Raw genomic sequence first — 18,872 nt, 5'->3', positions numbered from 1 at the left:
GAATGCCAGATAATGGAGAATTATTGCACACATTTTTATTGTTCTAATTTATGAGGCGTGTGCCTGATGAGGTGCTTGGCAGCAGCCTGGGAAAGCTCTCAGCTCCTAAAGGTGTTGAAGTTTAATTGCTTGGAGAAGGAGGTGGGATTTAGCCAGTTCTTTCACTGGTTGTCCCTTTAAAGGCAGTTACAAATCCTTTTGTTTCCAGGACACCGATGGGGGAAGTACCTGGTCGTTTGTAGTACGTTGCATGTCCTGTGGAGGATTCCTAGGAGGCTAGAATTGGAAGAGTCCTGAGAGTGCTAGAACATAGATTGTAGACCGGGGAGGTATCTGAAGACACGGACTTTTGGACCACAGAATGTCAGACCTGAAGGGATCATCTGATCCCAGCTCATAGGTTCAGAGTTACACAGGTAATATGGATCAGTTCTGAGAGTTCAACCCAGGTCTTTTGACTCCAAATCTGGGACTGTTTACACTGACTTGTATTAAAGAGCTAGGCATTTGCTAGAATGATAATCTCACTTCTCTCCCTTCTTCTTTTCTGAGTACCTAGTAAGAATTTCATTCTTATGATTTAGCTTTTAGTTCATTGTGCCTTTATGAAAGGAGGATTGTGGAACTTGACGAAATAGTTTGCCTTGGCCCTTAGAGACACCTCTGATGCCCTTAGTGTTCTGCCCAGCTATTCTGTGCCAACATGGGAGAGTGGAGAGAGGGCTGGACTTGGAATCAAGAAGACATGGATTTGAATCCTTCCTCACACTTCCGCCACAGTGTGCCCCCCAGGCAATTCACTTAATTTCTCTGGGCCTTTGTTCCCTCACTTGTTGAACAGCTGGGTTGGAGTAAATGCCTTTTCAGGTCCCTTCCATTGCTAAATGTGTTGTCCTGTGATCTTCATTGAAAAGCACTGTCTACAAAGAATTTTAGTTGTTCTTTGTCAAAAACGTTGGTGCCAGCATGGCCTGCTGATGGTAGCTCTAGACTTCAGGAGACCTGGGTTCAAATCCTGCCATTGGTACTGTGGGGAGAGTGGGCAGATCACTTTCAGCTTCAGTTTTCTCATCTGTCAAATGAGGAGGTTGGATTAAACGATTTCCAGCTCTGACATTCTTTTCTCAACTGAGTTACGGAGAAACAGAGGGTGTGTGAGAGGGGAATGCAGGAGTGTCGTAGACATGGACTTTTTTGAGATGAATAAGGAGCTGCCAGTGTTCTGTTCTGACTTCAGCCAGTTTAAATGTAGGTTTGTGGTTTGCTTTTGGGGGCGGAGATTAGACTTGCCTCTTTTGGATGGAAACAAGTCTCCATTAATTGTTATCTTAATTCTTTAAGCTAACTCCCAAGAGGTCAGGCCAGTACTCCTTAGCTATGGCGATAAAGGCAGAACTCCTGTAGTCAGACCAGAAGTGGGAAGGGTGGGCTTTGCCAAACCTAGCTCAGAACGTTTGTCCCCAGGCTTATGAACCCAATCTTTGGGTTCTCACGTGGCTCATGTGAAAAGCCAGGTAAGGATCCTGTGTGAGTGTCCTTTCTGCTCCGTGTTTCAGGACCAGTCCATCATGCCTGAAGTCAAAGACCTCTCGGAAGCCCTGCCTGAAATGCCAATGGACCCCATTACAGGAGTCGGAGTGGTCGCTTCCCGGAACCGGGCACCCACAGGCTATGATGTAGTAAGTAAAGACTGTCCTCTGTACATTCTACAGGTATTTCTTGCACATATCTTTGGCTTCCACATTACGTCCTCCTTGGAGATTCCCCTTATCCTGTCAGCTGAAAATGGTAGTCTGTGTTTCCTTAGTCTTTTCCTAGATTTGTGCTTTCTCACTGTCATGCTTGTGTACGTGTCGCTTTCTCCCCTCCCTTCACTAGATCTGGCATGATCAAATTGGTATATAGGAGAGATTTGACTGATTCTGGTATGTGTGTGTGTGTGTGTGTGTGTGTGTGTGTGTGAGAGAGAGAGAGAGAGAGAGAGTGTATATTGTATATATGTATGTATGTATGTATGTATGTATGTATTGTGTATGAATAAGGGACGGATTGGAGCTGGGGGAAAATAAAAGTGCTGAAACACTAGGGTGGCCGTTGCCAGGGTTGTGCTGGTTAATGTATAACAGCTGGCTATCTGGGGAAAAAAAAAGGATTCATGACACAGTTTTAACAAAATCATAAGTAAAACCTTGATATATAGTATTTCCTGATTTCTGAAATATAAATGTTCACACTGTAAATTTAACAATCAGCTCTCACTAGCTGAGCTGGCTCCAGCACCCCCCTGGCTGTTTGTTACCCAGTCATGGGATTACTGAGCATCTGTACTAGTATGATGACAGTGGGAGGAGAGGGGAGGGGAGCAGATGTGAGAGGTTTTAAAATATAACTACTAATCATCATGTCAGTAGTGGGGGAATTTACCCCCAGCTTTCCTTTTTTTTTTTTTATAGTGTGTTAGAATTGGTTATGCTGTTAGATTATTAAGTAAAATTTGACAATACTTTAGATAAGTATTGGCTAATTTTAAGAGGGATTTCATTTTTAGTAAAAGTTAACAGCATTCAGATCATCTGAGGTCATCTTATTTTTGCATCCGTTTTCCTCTTTATTATTAATGATACTCTAGTATACTGCAGATGTGCAGCAGAAATACGCATAAAGACCTGCCAGTAAAGATGTACCAGTAAGGACCAGCCAATCTGGGTAGAAAAGACTGTTTCTGGGTGAAGAATTCAGGTACTATCCCAGTCCCACTGTAGTATACATTTTTTGATAAGAAGATAAAATATTTAGGTGCACGTGTCCGTCAGTGCTGCCTATTGTTAGAGGAAAGAGAGAAAATGGCTAGATGTTTCATGTCTATTTTTTTCTTCAACTGGTTGAAAGCCAGTGATAATTTCAAAGGAAATTCACTCTAAGAAGTATTAAATGCCAACTATGTGCCAGGCAGGTACTATGCTGCACACTGGGATTACAAAAATAATACTAGCATTGCATAGGTTTACAAAGTGCTTTACAAATAGCATGTCATTTGATCCTTGCAACATCCCTGAGAGGTAGGTGCTATCATCTGTGCTTTACAGATGAGAAAACAGACAGAGATTAAGTGTCTTGCCAAGGGTCACTAGGCCAATCACAAGCCCAGTAAGTGTCTGAGGCTGGATTTGAACTTGGTCTTCCTGACTCCGGGTCTAGTATGCTATCCACTTTGACACCAAACTCCTGCTTAAGGGGAAGTAAGACACAGTATTTTCTCTTCTTAGAGGGTAGGAAAGGGGAAGTGATATGAAATACACCCACATATGTATTATTTAAGGTAGAATATAATGGCTAAGTGACCCCGAAAAAACTTTAGGAGGGAGAGATGACTTTCAACTCAATGGAGGAGATAAAGCTCTTGGAGGAGTTGGCACCTGAGTAGGGCATTGAAGAGAAGTAATACATAAAAGGACAGGCCTTGGGGAAAGCTATTTTTACAGAGAGCTTTGAATCTGAACTACTTTCTGATTTCAAAGCACTGATTGAATATATGACTTATTAATAAACTCTTGGAGGAATAATAAAAATGTTACTTATCCAAATAGAGAATATTTAGGCAGTGTGGTTTAGTGGGTAGAGAGCTGGTTTTGAAGGCAGGAGGACCTGTGTTCAAGTTCTGCCTCTGATGCATACTGACTGTGTGACCTTGAACAAGTTGTCTGTCTTTTTAGTGCTCTAGACAACTCCAAAACTGAGTTGAATAGAAGGTATTTACCTGCATTGGCAGGAGGAATTTCCTCATTTGGGAGTTCCTTATGCCAGTGAAAGCACAGGTCTACTCCTCATATCTATCCATTTACTTGAAAGGGTCCATGTGGAGGGTGTGTCCACACTGCCAAAATAATGATCTCTCTGACTCTTAGTTTCTTCATTCTGTCCTTTTGAACAAGTGGATATAAGGAAGCAAGCCATGAATCAAGTGGAAAAATACGAGGTTATCTGTGAGACACTGCGCTGACGCTTCATCCTTGGGAGGGCTTCTACTGACTGCATCAAGTATCTTGGGGAATGGAACTGGATAAGGAACCTGACCTTCTGCCCATTTCTTGATATTCTGCTTTGACAAGTACATAGTTTGTTTACATAATCTTTTCCCCAACAACCTGCCCCTCCTCTCAGCTTCTCTCTTTCTCTAGTTAGCTCCCTATGTCCCAACCATCTAGGCTTGAAATGTTGAAGTTTTCTTTGCTTCCTTCCTAACCGTGTCTAATCAGTTGCCAAATCTTACTGATTCTACCTTGACGTTATTTCTTGTGTTTATACTCATTTTTTCATTTCACTGGCATTGTGTTTGCTCTAATTCAGGCTCTCTATCATCTCTTGCCTGGACCCAACATAGCAGCCTCTTAGGGGGCCTCCTTTCCTCCAATCTCTCACCTCTTCCAGCTCATCCTTCCTGTTGTTGCCAGAATAATTATAGAGATTGCATTATTCTTCTACTTAACAACCTTCATGCTGCATGGCTTCCTGTTGTCTACTGGAAATAATTGCAAGGACCTTCGCTTGGCATTTCATATCCTCTGTAGTGGTTCCAAGTGACTTTTCTAGCCTTATTTCACATTATCCTCTCTCTCCACTCACCAGTTCCAACGAAGCTATACCATTCATTGCTCCTGTCTTGTGCAGACTCCTGCCATGTGAATATTCTGTTCTCCGTGCCTGAAATAGACTTGCCCCACATCTACATCTATTAAATTCCTTCCCTTTCTTAAAAACCCAGTTCGAGTACCATGTTCCAATAATTGATTCTTCTCTACCTCACTTCTCTCCAAGCTGTCCTATGCACTTGTCACATACTAATGTGTTTTACAGTTATTTGTGTACCTGTCTTATCTCCCTACTAGATTGTAAGCTCTTTGAGGACAAGGACCTTGCCATTTTTCGTATTTGTACTCCCAGCATGGATAATTGCAGATGAGCATGCAATAAATATTTGTTAAATTGAACTTTTGGTATATTGGTTGCTTTTTCTCCGTTATCTTAATTGGCTAGTTTAGGGTTTGTAGGTAATAAACTAACTTTTTGTTTTCATCTTCAGGAGGTATTCATAAATCGGAGGAACAGAATTTAACCTTGCCTTAAACTTTCTCTGAATTCTCAGTTCATTGCCAGTGAGCTTATATTAACGAAGACTGATATTTGCAAAGAACTTTATGTATGTTATTTCACTTATGTCTCACAACACCCCCCCCATAGGTAATACAATTATCATCCCCATTTTACAGATTAGAAAACTGAGGCTCAGAGAGATTAAGTGACTTGCCCTAGTTCACATGGAGACAAACACAGCAAATGTTTATACAAGGAAATGACAAAAAATTCTCACTCTCACTATGATGTAAGAAGATGGGTTTGGGGCATGTTTTTTTGCTGTCCAAAATATAGTACCAAATCCAAGATGTTTTGCTGTTGATAGACATGCATAATAAAGGCTGGAAAATGGGCCAAATGGGTGGAGAAAAATAAAAAATAACCGTATCTCTTAGACTTGCCATTTGCACTGCCTCAAATTCTTTTTCATGATGATCCAGAAAGGATCTTAGGAATTTCTAACCCCAAGTTAGATAGTTATTTGGGATAAAGGACTATGATCTTATCCCTAAATACAAGATTAAAGAGAAAAGACAATCTTAGCCTTAGAGAAACTCTGCTTGACTTTTGTTAGCTGAGTATGAGTTGGTATAATTAAAGAGTGGTGAGCCTCCCCTTACTGGGGAGAAACCTCTAGTCACTGTGCCTTAGGAGAATGGAGCTGAGATGGCTAAGCGATGAAGCCCAGCAAAGACCACGAGATCAGTGGAGGCACAGCCGGCAGAGATCCAAGAGATAGATAGCAGCAGGCACACCAGTGGCACATTTGCCTGGTCAAGGCCAGTCCCAAGGAGGGAAGCGCAGTGGTTATCACCAGAAGATATTGGGTGGTCCTGCAACATAGGCAGCGTCAGTTGCTCTTCGGCGTCTGTCTTCTCTGTCTTGGCCACAGGTATTTCCTATCAGTGTCTTTATTTTGAACTAATTTGTGTCCTTTGAGGGGGAAAAGGACATTTGTTAGGGATCGTGCGTTGGAGGTAGTTAGTGGATTTAGTCCCATATTCTGCTTTGAACCTGGGGTAGTTTTCTGGGGGGAATGGTGTCACAAGTGGGAAAGGAGGATGGCCTAGCTGCTCTTCTAGTATGTTGCAAATGTATTTACTACGTAGCTCATATATGGCAAAACTACTAGACATAACTCGTCTTCTTGTCAATGAAAAGTGTATCTTAAGCATCTGCTATTTTCTGGGGATACAATGAAAGGCAAAATACAGTCCTTGCTCTCAGAGATTTCATGTGGTGAGAGGCAATATGCAAACAACGATGTACAGACAGATGTATTCAGGCTAAATTGGGGATAGTCAATAGAAGGAAGGCGCTATCATTAAGGGGGGGGGTCAGGAAAGGCTTATTTCAGAAGGTGGGATTTTGGGCTGAAACTTGAAGGAAGCCAGGGAGGCCAGGTAATGGAGATTGGGGGGGGCATTCTAGGCATGTAGGACAGCCATCCAGTGAAAATGCTAGGAGTTGGGAGATAGAGAGTTGCGTTTGAGGAACAGCAAGACCAGTGTCACTGGATCACAGAGTGTGTGTTGAAGAGTAAGGTGAAAATAAGACTGGAAAGTTCGTAGGGCACCTGGTTATGAAGGACTTTGAAGGCCAAACAGAAGATTTTGTATGTGATTTCAGAGGCGATAGTGAGTTACTCAGGTTTATCGAATAGGGGAGTGACATGGGAACACTATTGGAAGAGCAATTTGAGAGCAGACCAGAGTGGGGAGAGACTGGATGTAGGGAGACCAATGAGAAAGCTATTGAAATTGTCCAGAGGTGCGAGATAATGAGGGCCTGTACCAGGGCGGTGGCAGAGTCAGGGGAGAAGGGGGCACATTAGAAAGATGTTACAAAGGCAGAATTGACAAGACTTGGATACAGATATGGATATGAGGGAGTGAGAGAATGAGGAGTCCACGATGATACCTAGGTTGCAAGCCTGGATGACAGGCTGGTGCCCTCAATGGTAGTAGTAAAGTTAGAAAGAGAGGAGGTCTTGGGGGTGGGAGGGGGAAAGGTGAAGAGTTTGGTTTTGAACATGTTGAGTTGAAGATGTCTGTGGGACCTTCAATTTGAGATGTCCAGGAGGCAGGTAGAGATAGGAAATTAGAGGTCAGGAGAGAAGTTAGGGATGGATAAGTTGATTTGGGAATCATCAGCATGGAGATAATAATTGAATCCCTGGGAGCCAATGAACAAGAATACTTCATAGTTCTGCTGTCTCGATTGTGTCTTCATTTGTGAAAGAGTGAGATCCAGGGTTTCTGGGGGGAATGTTATATCTGTCTATGGTTGTTCATAGTAAAATGTCTTTGCTTTGAATTAATTTGTGTCCTTTGGCCGACTGAGGACTAGTATAGAAAAACTTGAAAATAAATAAAATCACAGTTTCCACATGGATAGCCTTGTATAGACCCAACCTCTGCCTGGTCCAAGTTGGAACATTTCTTTTTGACTGGGCTTTTTGGTTTTAAACACAAAACAACAACAGCACAACCTTTCAGAAAAGAAAATGATCTGCAAGTCATCTGATTCGTCATGGGCTTCATCCTGCTTTGGGCAACAGATGAGGAGGGGGAAACTTACCCATTCTTTTGTTGTGAAATCCCAGAGTTGGAAGAGGCCTCTAGTCTATCTGATACCTCAACAGGAATTCCCTCTACAACATTCCTGAGGTAGTCATCCAGCTCCTATTGGACGACCTGCAGTGATAGGGAGCTCACTGCCTCCTGGGGCAGCCCATTCCACTGTTGGATGACTCTCGTTATGATAAGTTCTTTGTTACTTCCAACCCAGTTCTACCTCTTGAAACTTACACCTGTTCCTAGTTCTGCCTTCTGGGGCCAAGCAGAGAATATCTAATCTTTTCTCCTCAGGATAGCCCTTCAAATCCTTGGAAATACTTGTCATCCTCTTCCCACTCCTCAAAAGATTAGATTATAAACTTCTGGAAGGCAAGAGTTAATGCATCTTGAATCACATATTGTACCAAGAACACAGATAGATAGGTGTTTAATAAAAATCCAGTGAATGAAATAGAAAGCATCTGGGACCCTTTCCAAGTGATCACAGTAACGTGAAGAGAATAGACATAGAGAGAGAAATGATCAGATGAGGCAATGTGTATGTGTGTGTTATTTATGTATATATCTAATATATAAAATCTATATATGCAATCTATATGCCTATCTATATCTGTATATGTATGTGTATGTATATATATATATATGTATATATTCAAAAATCATAAAATGCTATAGAAATGTCAACTTTATTCAGGTGTTCCATGCTAACTTAATATCTAAAGCAAAGTATCAGGGGTTTATAGTGGCAGGGAAGAAGAAGCATTTAGACAGATAGAAATAGATTGGTAGAGGGATACCTGCTAGGGACTTTAGTGGGACATCTATCTGCCTGTCACATTTGTCTGTGGGAGTATTCCCTGCACAGTGTAAAGGGTGTTGTGATTAGCCAGTATGCTCTGATAAAGGTACAGAAGGTATTTTAAGTGCTGTGATAGCAGAAATGAGCTCCCAGTGAGTTAGCCACCAGATGGACTGCTGACCTTAGATAGATGGGGTATCTAGGTTTAAAAATGAACAAAGGTTTGAATTCTGCTCAGAGTGAAACATCTCAAATGCCCATTTATAAAGGTTAATTTAATTGCTTTGTTTTTCTCTAGGTCAAAGAGAATTTCCTTGGGGGTAGGGCTTGTAGAATACTTGCTCAACTTTTGAATTTATTGACCCCACTGTATGACCCTCTGTGAAACAGAATATGGCCATGGAGGACAGATGCTAAAATCACTCTCTCTGCCAACCCATCAAGCACAGGATTATATCTAAGAACAGTAAAATTCTTGTTTTTCTTCATGGTTGGGGGAGTGTGTGTGTGTGTGTGTGTGTGTGTGTGTGTGTGTGTGTGTGTGTGTGCGCGTGCGCGCGCGCTCACATACATGGGGTTAGTTGAATGAAGGGATGAGTTCCCTTATTCATAGATGACCAATTTTCATGGAATCACAATATAGTAGAATGTATCTAATGTAGTATGTCAGCATTATCATGATCACAATGAGTATCAGTTCTCATCTCAAAGTTCTATAGGTAGAGGGAATGTTGACTCATGGCTCTTACTCTGTTTTTTGCTCTTCTGAATGATCATACTCAGAATGCAGAAATTGAGGTTGGGAAATGATTCTACTGCCCATCAAATTAATTGAATTTATCCAGAGCTGTATTTTTGGTATACTTTTAAGTATATTCTTTTCCTAACAAAGTTGTATTGTGTGTATGTTGAGAGGGGAGGGGTATATTTGGCAGTGAGGAGCCATGGGACTGAATTTCCATTGTAATACTTTCTACATGTATGATCATCGTTGCCTATAAGCCTCATTTTCCTTATTTATAACATGCAAATTACACTTCTTGTACTCTTTACCTCGTAGATTTGTTCTGAGGAAAGTGCATGAGTTGCTTGTCCAAGGAGGCAAGGCTGGGTCATAGAGCCCTGGACCTGGGTTGGAATCCTGACTGCTGCTTCCTAGCCATGAGACTTCAGGCAAATCACTTTGCATCTCTGAGCCTCATTTTCTTCCTCTCTAAAATGAAGCTAATAACACTTGTGTTACCTACCTTGTAGAGATGTTGTAAAGAAAATGGTTTATAACCTCTCCAAATTATAGAGAAATTAGACTTATTTCTTTTGTATTAACAGAGAGTGAGATCCTTTAGAGGCTTTTATCTATATCTGTATCCTCAAAGTAGGGAGGTATATGAGTTAAGACTCATTAAGCTCCATGTAGGCTCCCCAGGTACAGGGTATAGATAAGATTTCTTCCCTTCAAACTGATTTGCCCTGTTCAATAGTAAGTTATAGCTTGGTTTCACTTGGTAATTTTTACCTGAACTCCAAGCATTCTCATACACCATTTAATTTTATCCTCCATGAGGAGGCAAAGAGACGTTTGTAGGATATCCTTATTTTCCAAATAGGAACATGAGGCATAGAGTCTCTGCGGTTTAGAATCATAGAATCTCAGATTTGGAAAGGATTTAGTATTCTGTAATAGAACCTAGATTACTGGAGCTAGAAGGAATTTTAGAATACAGAATATTGGAGTCAGAAGGGACCTTAGATTGCATGTTAGAACATGAGATGTTAGAGCTAGAAGGAATCTTGGAGGTCAGCCGGGCCAATCTTTGCCCAAAGATATTGAGGCTCTATTGTACTAAACATAGTTATGACTAGAACCCAGATTTCTAGTGGTCTTTACTGGGCTCCCTTGAGGTTTTTGTTGACATCCCACGGGATTTCGTTGTTTGCTTTTGGTACTGAGCTTAGAAATCCCTCTTGTGGTACTAATGGCCACCTACCAAATGGTATGGACTACAGCCGTCAGTTAGAACACATTAGGCCAGTCTTGGCTTTATTCAGATGACATGTTTAGAGGCATGAAAACCAGAATAAATCAATCCAAATGAAATCCTCCAGGAAAAGAGTCCAGTGAAATGTAAACACATGCTATTTTTCTATCATCATAGATTTGTCTCATATCACAGAGTATGTCAAGAATTTGGAATTAGTTGTATGACTCATCCCTTCTATGCTATGGGAAGCTACTACTTGTTTTAGGGGGGCAGGGCCTACGAAGCTATTTCAAATTTAGTTCTTATTCCTGCCTTTGTGTGTTTATGAACCAGAGCTGCTTACTGTTTCAAACATTTATCTCTGTTTATCCTAGACAGTCCTTTGTGGACTACTGCATGCAGTAGCTTTACACCATGGTGCCCTGCAATCTATTCATCACGACAGCAGGAGCTTGCTGTAGCTTGCTCTTTTCCTCTTGCTCCCTTTTTTCTCTCTGTTTTTCTTACTCCTTTTCTATTTTGTGTCTTTTTTTTACTGTTTCTTTTTTTGGCTCATCTTTTCTTGCTATATTTTGCTTCTTTTTGAAAATGAATGGATATAACATTTTCCTCAATTACTACAAAAACTGCATTTCATGAACAGCCTCTCTAGGATAATTGGAGGTTTTGAAAACTCCATTTACCCTACTTGAGGGTCTTTTTGGATGCCAGGAGAGGATAGATCCTACTGTAAGAGGATGAATGAGTCAGCTTTGCGTAAGACCTACTATCACTTTTTAAAATTTATTATCACTTTCAATATGATATATTTCCAATAAGAAACATTCTTTAACACTATTAAATAATTTACTTGGAACTGGGGAAAGAAGGCCAGATCTGGAGTCAGGATATCTGGGTTCATATTTTGGATTTGTCACTTACTAGCTATATCATTCTTAGGGCAAGCCCCATCCTTTGTTTGAGTCTCATTTTTTCCTTATGTAAAATGGAGATACACACACACACACACACACACACACACACACACACACACACACACACACACACACACACACACCTCCCTCCCCATACAGGGTTGTTTTGAGGAAAACAGTCTAAAGTTTACAGTATACCCTAGAATGGGAGTTACCACTATGGATTAGTGCTGCCTGAAAGTGGAAATGGGCCACCTTGGGAGGAGGTAGTGACTTCCTCACTGGAGGTCTGAAATCAGAAGTGACAATCACTTGAGGCTGAGAGTTAGGGTGGGGTGAGTATGTTGTGAGAATTCCTGCTCAAGGCCAATATAATGTAGCTGACCTCTGAGATTCTATGATCTTTTGATTCAAGATCTCTCCAAAAACACCCTAGTTCATTTTTTCATGATAGTCCTATCCACCCACTTTGCTAGAAGCCCCCAAAAGAAGAGTGCATTCTCTTTCAGGTACCCCCACTCAGGGAACCACAGCCTTTTCTACTTCCCTAGTGTTAACTTCTCTCCAAGCCATCCAGTCCACATCTATGTCCCTTAGGTGGTCAAATGCACTTTATTATGACAGGGAAGAGTAGGTGCGGGTTTGGCCGGGTCTTTTGTATTTTTCTAAATTTGAACTCAGGTAAGTCACTTCTTCTTACTGGGCCTTGGTTTTCTGATTTGTAAAATGATTAAACTAAAACTAATCATCTAAGCTAAATAATCTCTGAGGTCTGTTTTGAGCTTTGAGATCCAAAATCATAAAACGTTTAGGCCTCTTGTTATGCAAAGCTCTCCACCCATTTCACCTGTGTGTGTAGGTTTTGAAGTCAGAAGACCTGGGTTGTGAATCCTAGTCCTCGCACTTACTAACTGTGTGACCTCAGGTAAAATCATTTCCCCCATCTGGGCTTTGGTTTCCTCCTCCTGTAAAGTGGAGGCGAAGGGGAGGGTCCCCTTAGAGAATCCTGTAGGGTTCCTGTCAGCTCTTAGCCTTATGATCCTGTGACCTGAAAGAGCATGGGAGTAAGATTTCCTAATTGTTGTCTTGCCGTCTGCGGGCTGTGCAGGTCCCTGTACATGAAGGACTGATGCCTGCCCCGCAGCCTCATCCTGAAATAACCACCAACTGCTTCATGCTTCACAGATTGGTTTATTTTCAGAGCCAGAGTGTTTTTTGATGAAAGGCACCAGGTGTTCCTTCTCTTTTTGTTTGGTTAGAAAATGCTTGGAATAGAGGTTGACTGGAAGCAGGGGAGAAATGGAGTGGTTGGAAAGGCCCCCCAGAGCCTTCATTTGTTTGGGGCTGAGGAAGCAGAGTGCAACCAAATCTCCCTTCCCTCCCACCCCAGGTTCCCTTTGGCCCACTGAGTCCCAAGCAAGGCCCAGGGGAGTAGAGATGGTCTTCTATCAGAAATGCTGAATGAAAACACCTGGCCCTGGTGGGGATGCAGCCATTCTGGTCTCATTTCCAGCCCCTTTTGTGCCACGTCAGAAAGTTGAGGGTTTTTGTTCGTGGCACTCACTGGCAAGCACCTTCCTCCAGCTCAGTTATTTGGAATAACACAGTGCTTCTGGTGCCGCTGACATCTTCGTCGTTTCCCCAGAGGCTTCTCTGCTTGGGATTCTTTACATGTTCAGCAGTTTACTCAGAAGGATGCGTTATCTCCCCTGGTGCAGATCGCGACTTCTCACCTCCTCCTGTGTGAGCTTTGAATGCATCCTCCTGGGAAGAGAGCATTGTCTCAGAGCACTAGACTCAGAGTCATGTCCCCCTGGTTCTGTCATGTCAGCTCTGTGACCTTGGACCCCTCACCTCTGAGATTTTATTTTTCTTCTCGGTAAAATGAGTGGACTGGATTAAATGATCCAAAAGCTTCCTTCAGCTTCTAGGAGTCAATCAGTGAACATTTACTAAGTGCCTACTATGTGCCAGGCACTGTGCTAAGTGCTGGAGATACAACAAGAGGCGTAAGAGAGTCCCTGCCCTAGGAAATACTTTGAGGATCCACCCAGATGGACTAGAGGCTTTCAGTGGTTCTTTTGCTATTCGGGGCCATAGTGAAGTACAGCTGTCATGCCATCTGAGATTTTTCACTCATGCTACTCTGTTTGCAGCCATACTTGTCTTTAGAGTTGCAGTGTTTGGAACAGAAGGATCCCTTATCAATCTTTAATCTAGTACCCTCATTTTACAGACCAGAAAACTGGGGTCGAGAGAGTGGCAGAGTTTGAACCCAGCTCTTCCAACTGCAAAACCCAGCACTATTCCAAAAAAGTTAAGTGACTTGCCCAGAATCATAGCTTGTAAAGAAGAGAGCTAGATTCAGGGGGCCTGCTGGAGCCAGCTGATACTCATTTGTTAAATTTTCAGTGTGAGTATCTCTACCTAAGAAACTGCAATTCAGGGCTTGATTTATCGTCTTGTGGATTATCTAGAGTTAAGAAAGTGATTAATAATCACTTAAATGTTAATAATGCAGATTAAACTTAAAAGCACGTAGTATATACATTCTTTTTTTGCCATTTCCTTCTCCAGCTCATTTTACAGTTGAGAAAGCTGAGGCAATTGGGGTTAAATGACTTGCCCAGAATCACACAGTAAGTGTCTAAGACTGGATTTGAACTCATGAAGATGAGTCTTCCTGATTCCAGGCCAAGCACTGTATCCACTGAGCCACCTAGCTGTGCCTGTGGGGAGCATTTAATAAAGGCTTTTGACTTCATTCAAGCCTTGCCTTCTAGATAAAGCCTTCCTTGACCCTTCCAGCTGCTGGTACCCCTTCCTCTTTATTTTGCATATATCTTCATATTGCATATTGTTTCTTTGGAGAATGTCAGCTCTTTGAAGGTAGAGACTAAGGACTTTTGTCTTTGTATCCTCAGTGCTTTGGCACTGTGACTGGGATGTAGTAAACTCGCTTAATACATGCTTGTTGAATGTTTTATTCCTGGAAAGCTCAGTTACTTTGTTTGAGAAATGGGTTTGATCATACTTGTGTTACACACCTCATGGGGTTGTTGTGAAGAAAGTCCTTTGTAAACTGTAAAGCACAATAGAAATTTGAGCCGTTTATAGTATTATAATTGTGAGCCTTTCTGTGCTTAGGTAGGTTAGCCCTCAGATGATAAGCATGTAGTCTTTTGCTGGGCCCATATGTGACATCTCTCTAGCTTGTGAGAAACTGTCAGTGCTTTTGCTCCACCGGCATTGCCTTAGAGACACATACGAGGTAGAAATACCTGAGGAGGTCCTCTGTGTAGGAGTTGTAGAATAACATTCATAACTGTAGGTTTTCAATAAATACTTGGGTTTTTTTTTCTAAATAATCAAAGTCACATTAAGGCTTCAGGATCGTTATTCTGATTATTGTTGTGCAGTATTGCAGATAGAGATTTTGCAGACATAGTGATTGAGGAAGGGGTTGGGGTAAAAAGATTGAATGGGATCATAGATTAAAGGCTAGAACAAACCTAAAAGGTCATCTAGTCTAGCCTTTTCATTTTACTCATGAGGCAAATGGGGTCCGTGGAGGTTGAATGACTGCTCTGTGGTCACACAACTAGGCAGCTTTGCCACAGGGTGAACAGAGCACCAGACGAGCCTCAGATACTTAATAGCTCTGTAATAGCAAGTCACTTAACCCTTCTGCCTCAGTTTCCTCAAATATGAAATGGGGATAATAATAGCCTCTTCCCCTCAGGGTTATTGTGATGATCACGAGATGATATTTGCAAACCTTAAAGCAGTATACAAATGTTGTTATTATCCTCATCATTAATAATAGTAATATATTAATTAATTAATAGTAATAATAATATATTACTTTCTGAGGTAGAATTTGAACTGGGGTTTTCATGACTGCAGGTCCAGTGTTATACCTGCTATGCTATGTTGTCTTAACTAAGAAGTTTAAAAAAAATCCCTCACGTGACTTTGTGTTCTTTTGGTTTTCTTTTTTCCCAGAGCATGGTCTGCACAACAGTTCTGGTAAATTGAACAGAGAAATTTATTCCAGATATTTGGCTGCACTTAAATTGATATTTTGTTGTTTCCAGTTAGATTTTTTCCCCTGATTTCAGCACGCATTTGTCCCTGTTGGGGAGGGGGGTCTACTCTGAGATTATACTCTGTTATAAACCTTTCATTCATTTGATACCAATGTTAATGAGAATGATAAAACAATAAAATATCTTGTCTCAGAGTATTACCAGCTGTTTACAAGGTGTGGATAAGAATATGTGCTAAGTAGGTCATGATAAATGTCACAGGCAGGGTCTGGGGGAATCTGTTGGAAGCCATGAAATCGTATCATATTAGATTTAGGTAGGACCTTCCTGGAGACCATATATATTTTATGAATGAGAAAACTGAGTCCTGGAGAGTGCAGGTGACCAGCCCAAAGTCTCAAAGGAGGAGGAAATGGCAATATCAGGATTTAAACTCAGGTCTTTTGAGTCTAGACTCGGTACTTTTTACTTATAACACCGTGCTGCTGCATCAAGAGGTTCTTTGTACTAAAGTACATGAAGGTATTATGTATAGGAAATATAGCTGAACTGGGATTCAGTGGAAATTAAGGGATTTTAAGAGCTTTAATGCTTTGAGATCATTTGGTACATGTGAACTCTAATGAATCATAGAATTTGAGAGTTGGAAGAGACCTTAGTGACCATCTAATACCAACCCTACACAAAAGGAATACCCATCTAATAATACACTTTACAAATGGGTTTTTCTATTTTGTTTTAACTGGAAACAGTAAATGGGAGTATTTACTCCCCCTCTTCTCTCTGTCCTCCCCTCCCCTCCCTTCCCCAATGGTATTCTGCCCAAAGGAAAGGAAATTTTGATGGCCAAAAGCTATTTAGTTAACTTGGGGTTTACTGGCTGGATTTCTTTCTCAGAGACCAAGCCTTAAACCCAATTCACTCTGAAGCTCATGGATTGGACAAAAGGTCCCTGGCCAAGCACCATTTAATGGTTATTTTTTGGGCCCTCCTGGCTCATAGTGAATGTAAATAGTAGCTGTTTTTCTTTTTGCCATTAACGCTGTGGGTCTTCTCCTCCCAGTTTATTTATTTATTTATTTATTTATTTTTATTAAAGAGGCCATCTCTTGATTCACTTCTTAAAGAGGCCTATTCAGTGATTGAACCTTGCCTCACTCAAAGTGAGAACTTGAAAAGACCTTAGCTTAAAAGGGCTAAAGTCTCCCACTGCATCCTGGGCCATCTCCAGTTGTCCTGATGATCCTTGTCTGGTCACTGGACCCAGATGGCTCTGGAGGAGAAAGTGAGGCTGGTGACTTTGCACAGCCTCCCTTCACTTAAATCTAATTCACGTGCAAGTCATGGCATCATCTCCCTGATGTCATGGTCCTCTTCGAGAAAGAAGGACAAACCACAACCACAGCAGGACTTTAATGTTTAATGATAATAATCACAATGATCATACTGAACATTTATATATCACTTCAAGGTTTGTAAAGTGCTTTATGTAGATTCTCTCATGTAATCTTCATAACCCTCTGAGGTAGGGTTGTCATCATCTCTCTCATCTGATGTGCCAGGCTTGTTGCAAAGTGTTATAGGAGCAAAAACAGCCCCTGCCTTCAAAGAGTTCACATTGTAATGAAGGAGACAAGTAATTAGCTAGGTCTGTACAAGATATATAAATATATGAATGAGAGGGAAGGAGGCAGGTGGTGGGAATAATCTGGGATTGGTGTTTGGAAAGGGAGTAGAGATAAGAGGAGTTAAAAAGATTGAGGGTTAGAGATAGTAATGAATCAAGCTGGTTCAATGAAGGGTTGAGATTGGGAAGGGAAAAGATTTTAGACTATGCAGACAGGATAGCATGGAGAAATATCTATTGGTTGAAGGATTAGATATAATGATACAATCTGATGATCACATAAAGGAATTTTGGATTTTATAACCATGGAGCAAGAATTTGTAGCTAATGGCAAGACTAGGGGCATGACTGTCTCTTGAGTGTGGCTGAGGTAGAGTGGAATAAGGTAGGTCATAGGAATAGAGTAGATGATGAACTGGGAAATTAGGGATTTTAAGAGAACATCAGTATGTGTATAGGAATCCTATAGTAGAGTAGAGGTGGATACCATAAAGTATTTAACTGATTGAAGAAGGGGAGAGAATGTCCTGGGAGGTGGGTGTGGATGTGAAGATAAAGGCCACCAGGATCTAAATTAGGTGATAAATATGGATAGTGAACTTCAGAAGAGGAGAGATTTCTGAGTAGTGCTAATGGAGGCAAAGTTTGGGTACAAGGTGTATTCTTACTCCCTGACCACAACCAGTGAGTTACAGGAGAATGAGAGAAAGAGGAGTGGCTGGTGTCCTCAAGAGGGAGCCAGGTCTCACTGAGTTCCAGAAGATGGAAGGAATATGAAAGGAAGCTTGTTTATTTTGGGGCAGATGTACCAGAGGGCATAGTGGAAGGGGTGGAAGCTGAAGTGGGACATTGGCAGGAAATAGGTAGGGTTGAGGTAGATGGGAATAAGGAAACATATAGCTGGAGTTGGGGAACCCCAGGTTGGTTTGTTGTTACCTGGGATGGGAAGAATATAAGGGGATGGGAAGAGTATAAGGGGATGGGAGTATGCTAGCCATTGAGGAATGAGTCCAGGCCGAGCATCATTGTGTTAAAGAGGCAGGTGATAAGACATTCAAGATTGGGCTTAGCCCTGACCTTGTGTTAGATGATGGTCTGGTATCCTGTGAATCCCTAGGAGTCCCACCTCATAGTAGGTGGTATGACTGGGAGGGCCTAGAAGGAGGAGGTAAACCATGAGAGGTGGAAGTAGTACTAGAAAGGGGAAGAGAAGAGACACTGCACCAGAAGCGAGGAGGTGCCAGATACAGAGAGAAATAGAGACGTCAATGACCTCAGGTTCCATACGTTCTGTTAGAGGATGTGGGATACTACTGGTACATAGCTAAGTATACTTCAGGAAAGGGAGTGATCAGACAAAAGCCGTAGGAAAATTGAAAGATTGAAAGAATTGCCTGAGGCAGTTGAGGAAGGCTTCCTAGAGAATAGGACACCTGAATGGAGCCTTCCAGGAACATTAAGGGTCCTAGCTAAGGGGCTCTATGAGAGTCAGCTGTGTGATGAAGCAGCCAAGAACGCTAATGAGATCTCAGGCTACTTGCTGAATGCTGTTCTTGTCAGATCCTCTCTGGAGTATTATGTTTAGTGCTGGGTGCCACAGTTTGAGAAGGACATGAATAAACCTGAGGATGGCCACAGGAGCAACCCCTCCCCCCCTTTTTCCCCCATTCATGCTACATGAAGTTCAGTTGAAGGAACTGGAGATGTTTAGCTTGGAGAAGAGAAGACTCAGGAGGGACACAGTAACGATATTCAAGGATTTGAAGCATTTTCTTGTGGAGGAGGGACT

At 41.7% G+C, this 18,872-nt stretch overlaps 1 protein-coding gene across 9 annotated transcripts in view; it reads left to right on the top strand.

The window, feature by feature from the left end:
* The window catches only part of MVB12B (multivesicular body subunit 12B), a 290,946-nt gene that overhangs the window by 30,053 nt on the left and 242,021 nt on the right, over positions 1–18,872 (top strand). For all 9 annotated transcript variants that reach the window (XM_020967630.2, XM_078150121.1, XM_078150118.1 and 6 more), the window contains exon 2: positions 1,557–1,679. In XM_020967630.2, the coding sequence (XP_020823289.1) occupies positions 1,557–1,679 (123 nt within the window). The remainder of the gene's footprint in view (positions 1–1,556; positions 1,680–18,872) is intronic.

This window comes from Phascolarctos cinereus, unplaced genomic scaffold (genome assembly GCF_003287225.1).
Source record: "Phascolarctos cinereus isolate Bilbo 61053 unplaced genomic scaffold, phaCin_HiC Scaffold_2;HRSCAF=192, whole genome shotgun sequence".
Lineage (NCBI taxonomy): Eukaryota > Metazoa > Chordata > Mammalia > Diprotodontia > Phascolarctidae > Phascolarctos > Phascolarctos cinereus.
This window is presented reverse-complemented; position numbering and strand designations above follow the sequence as displayed.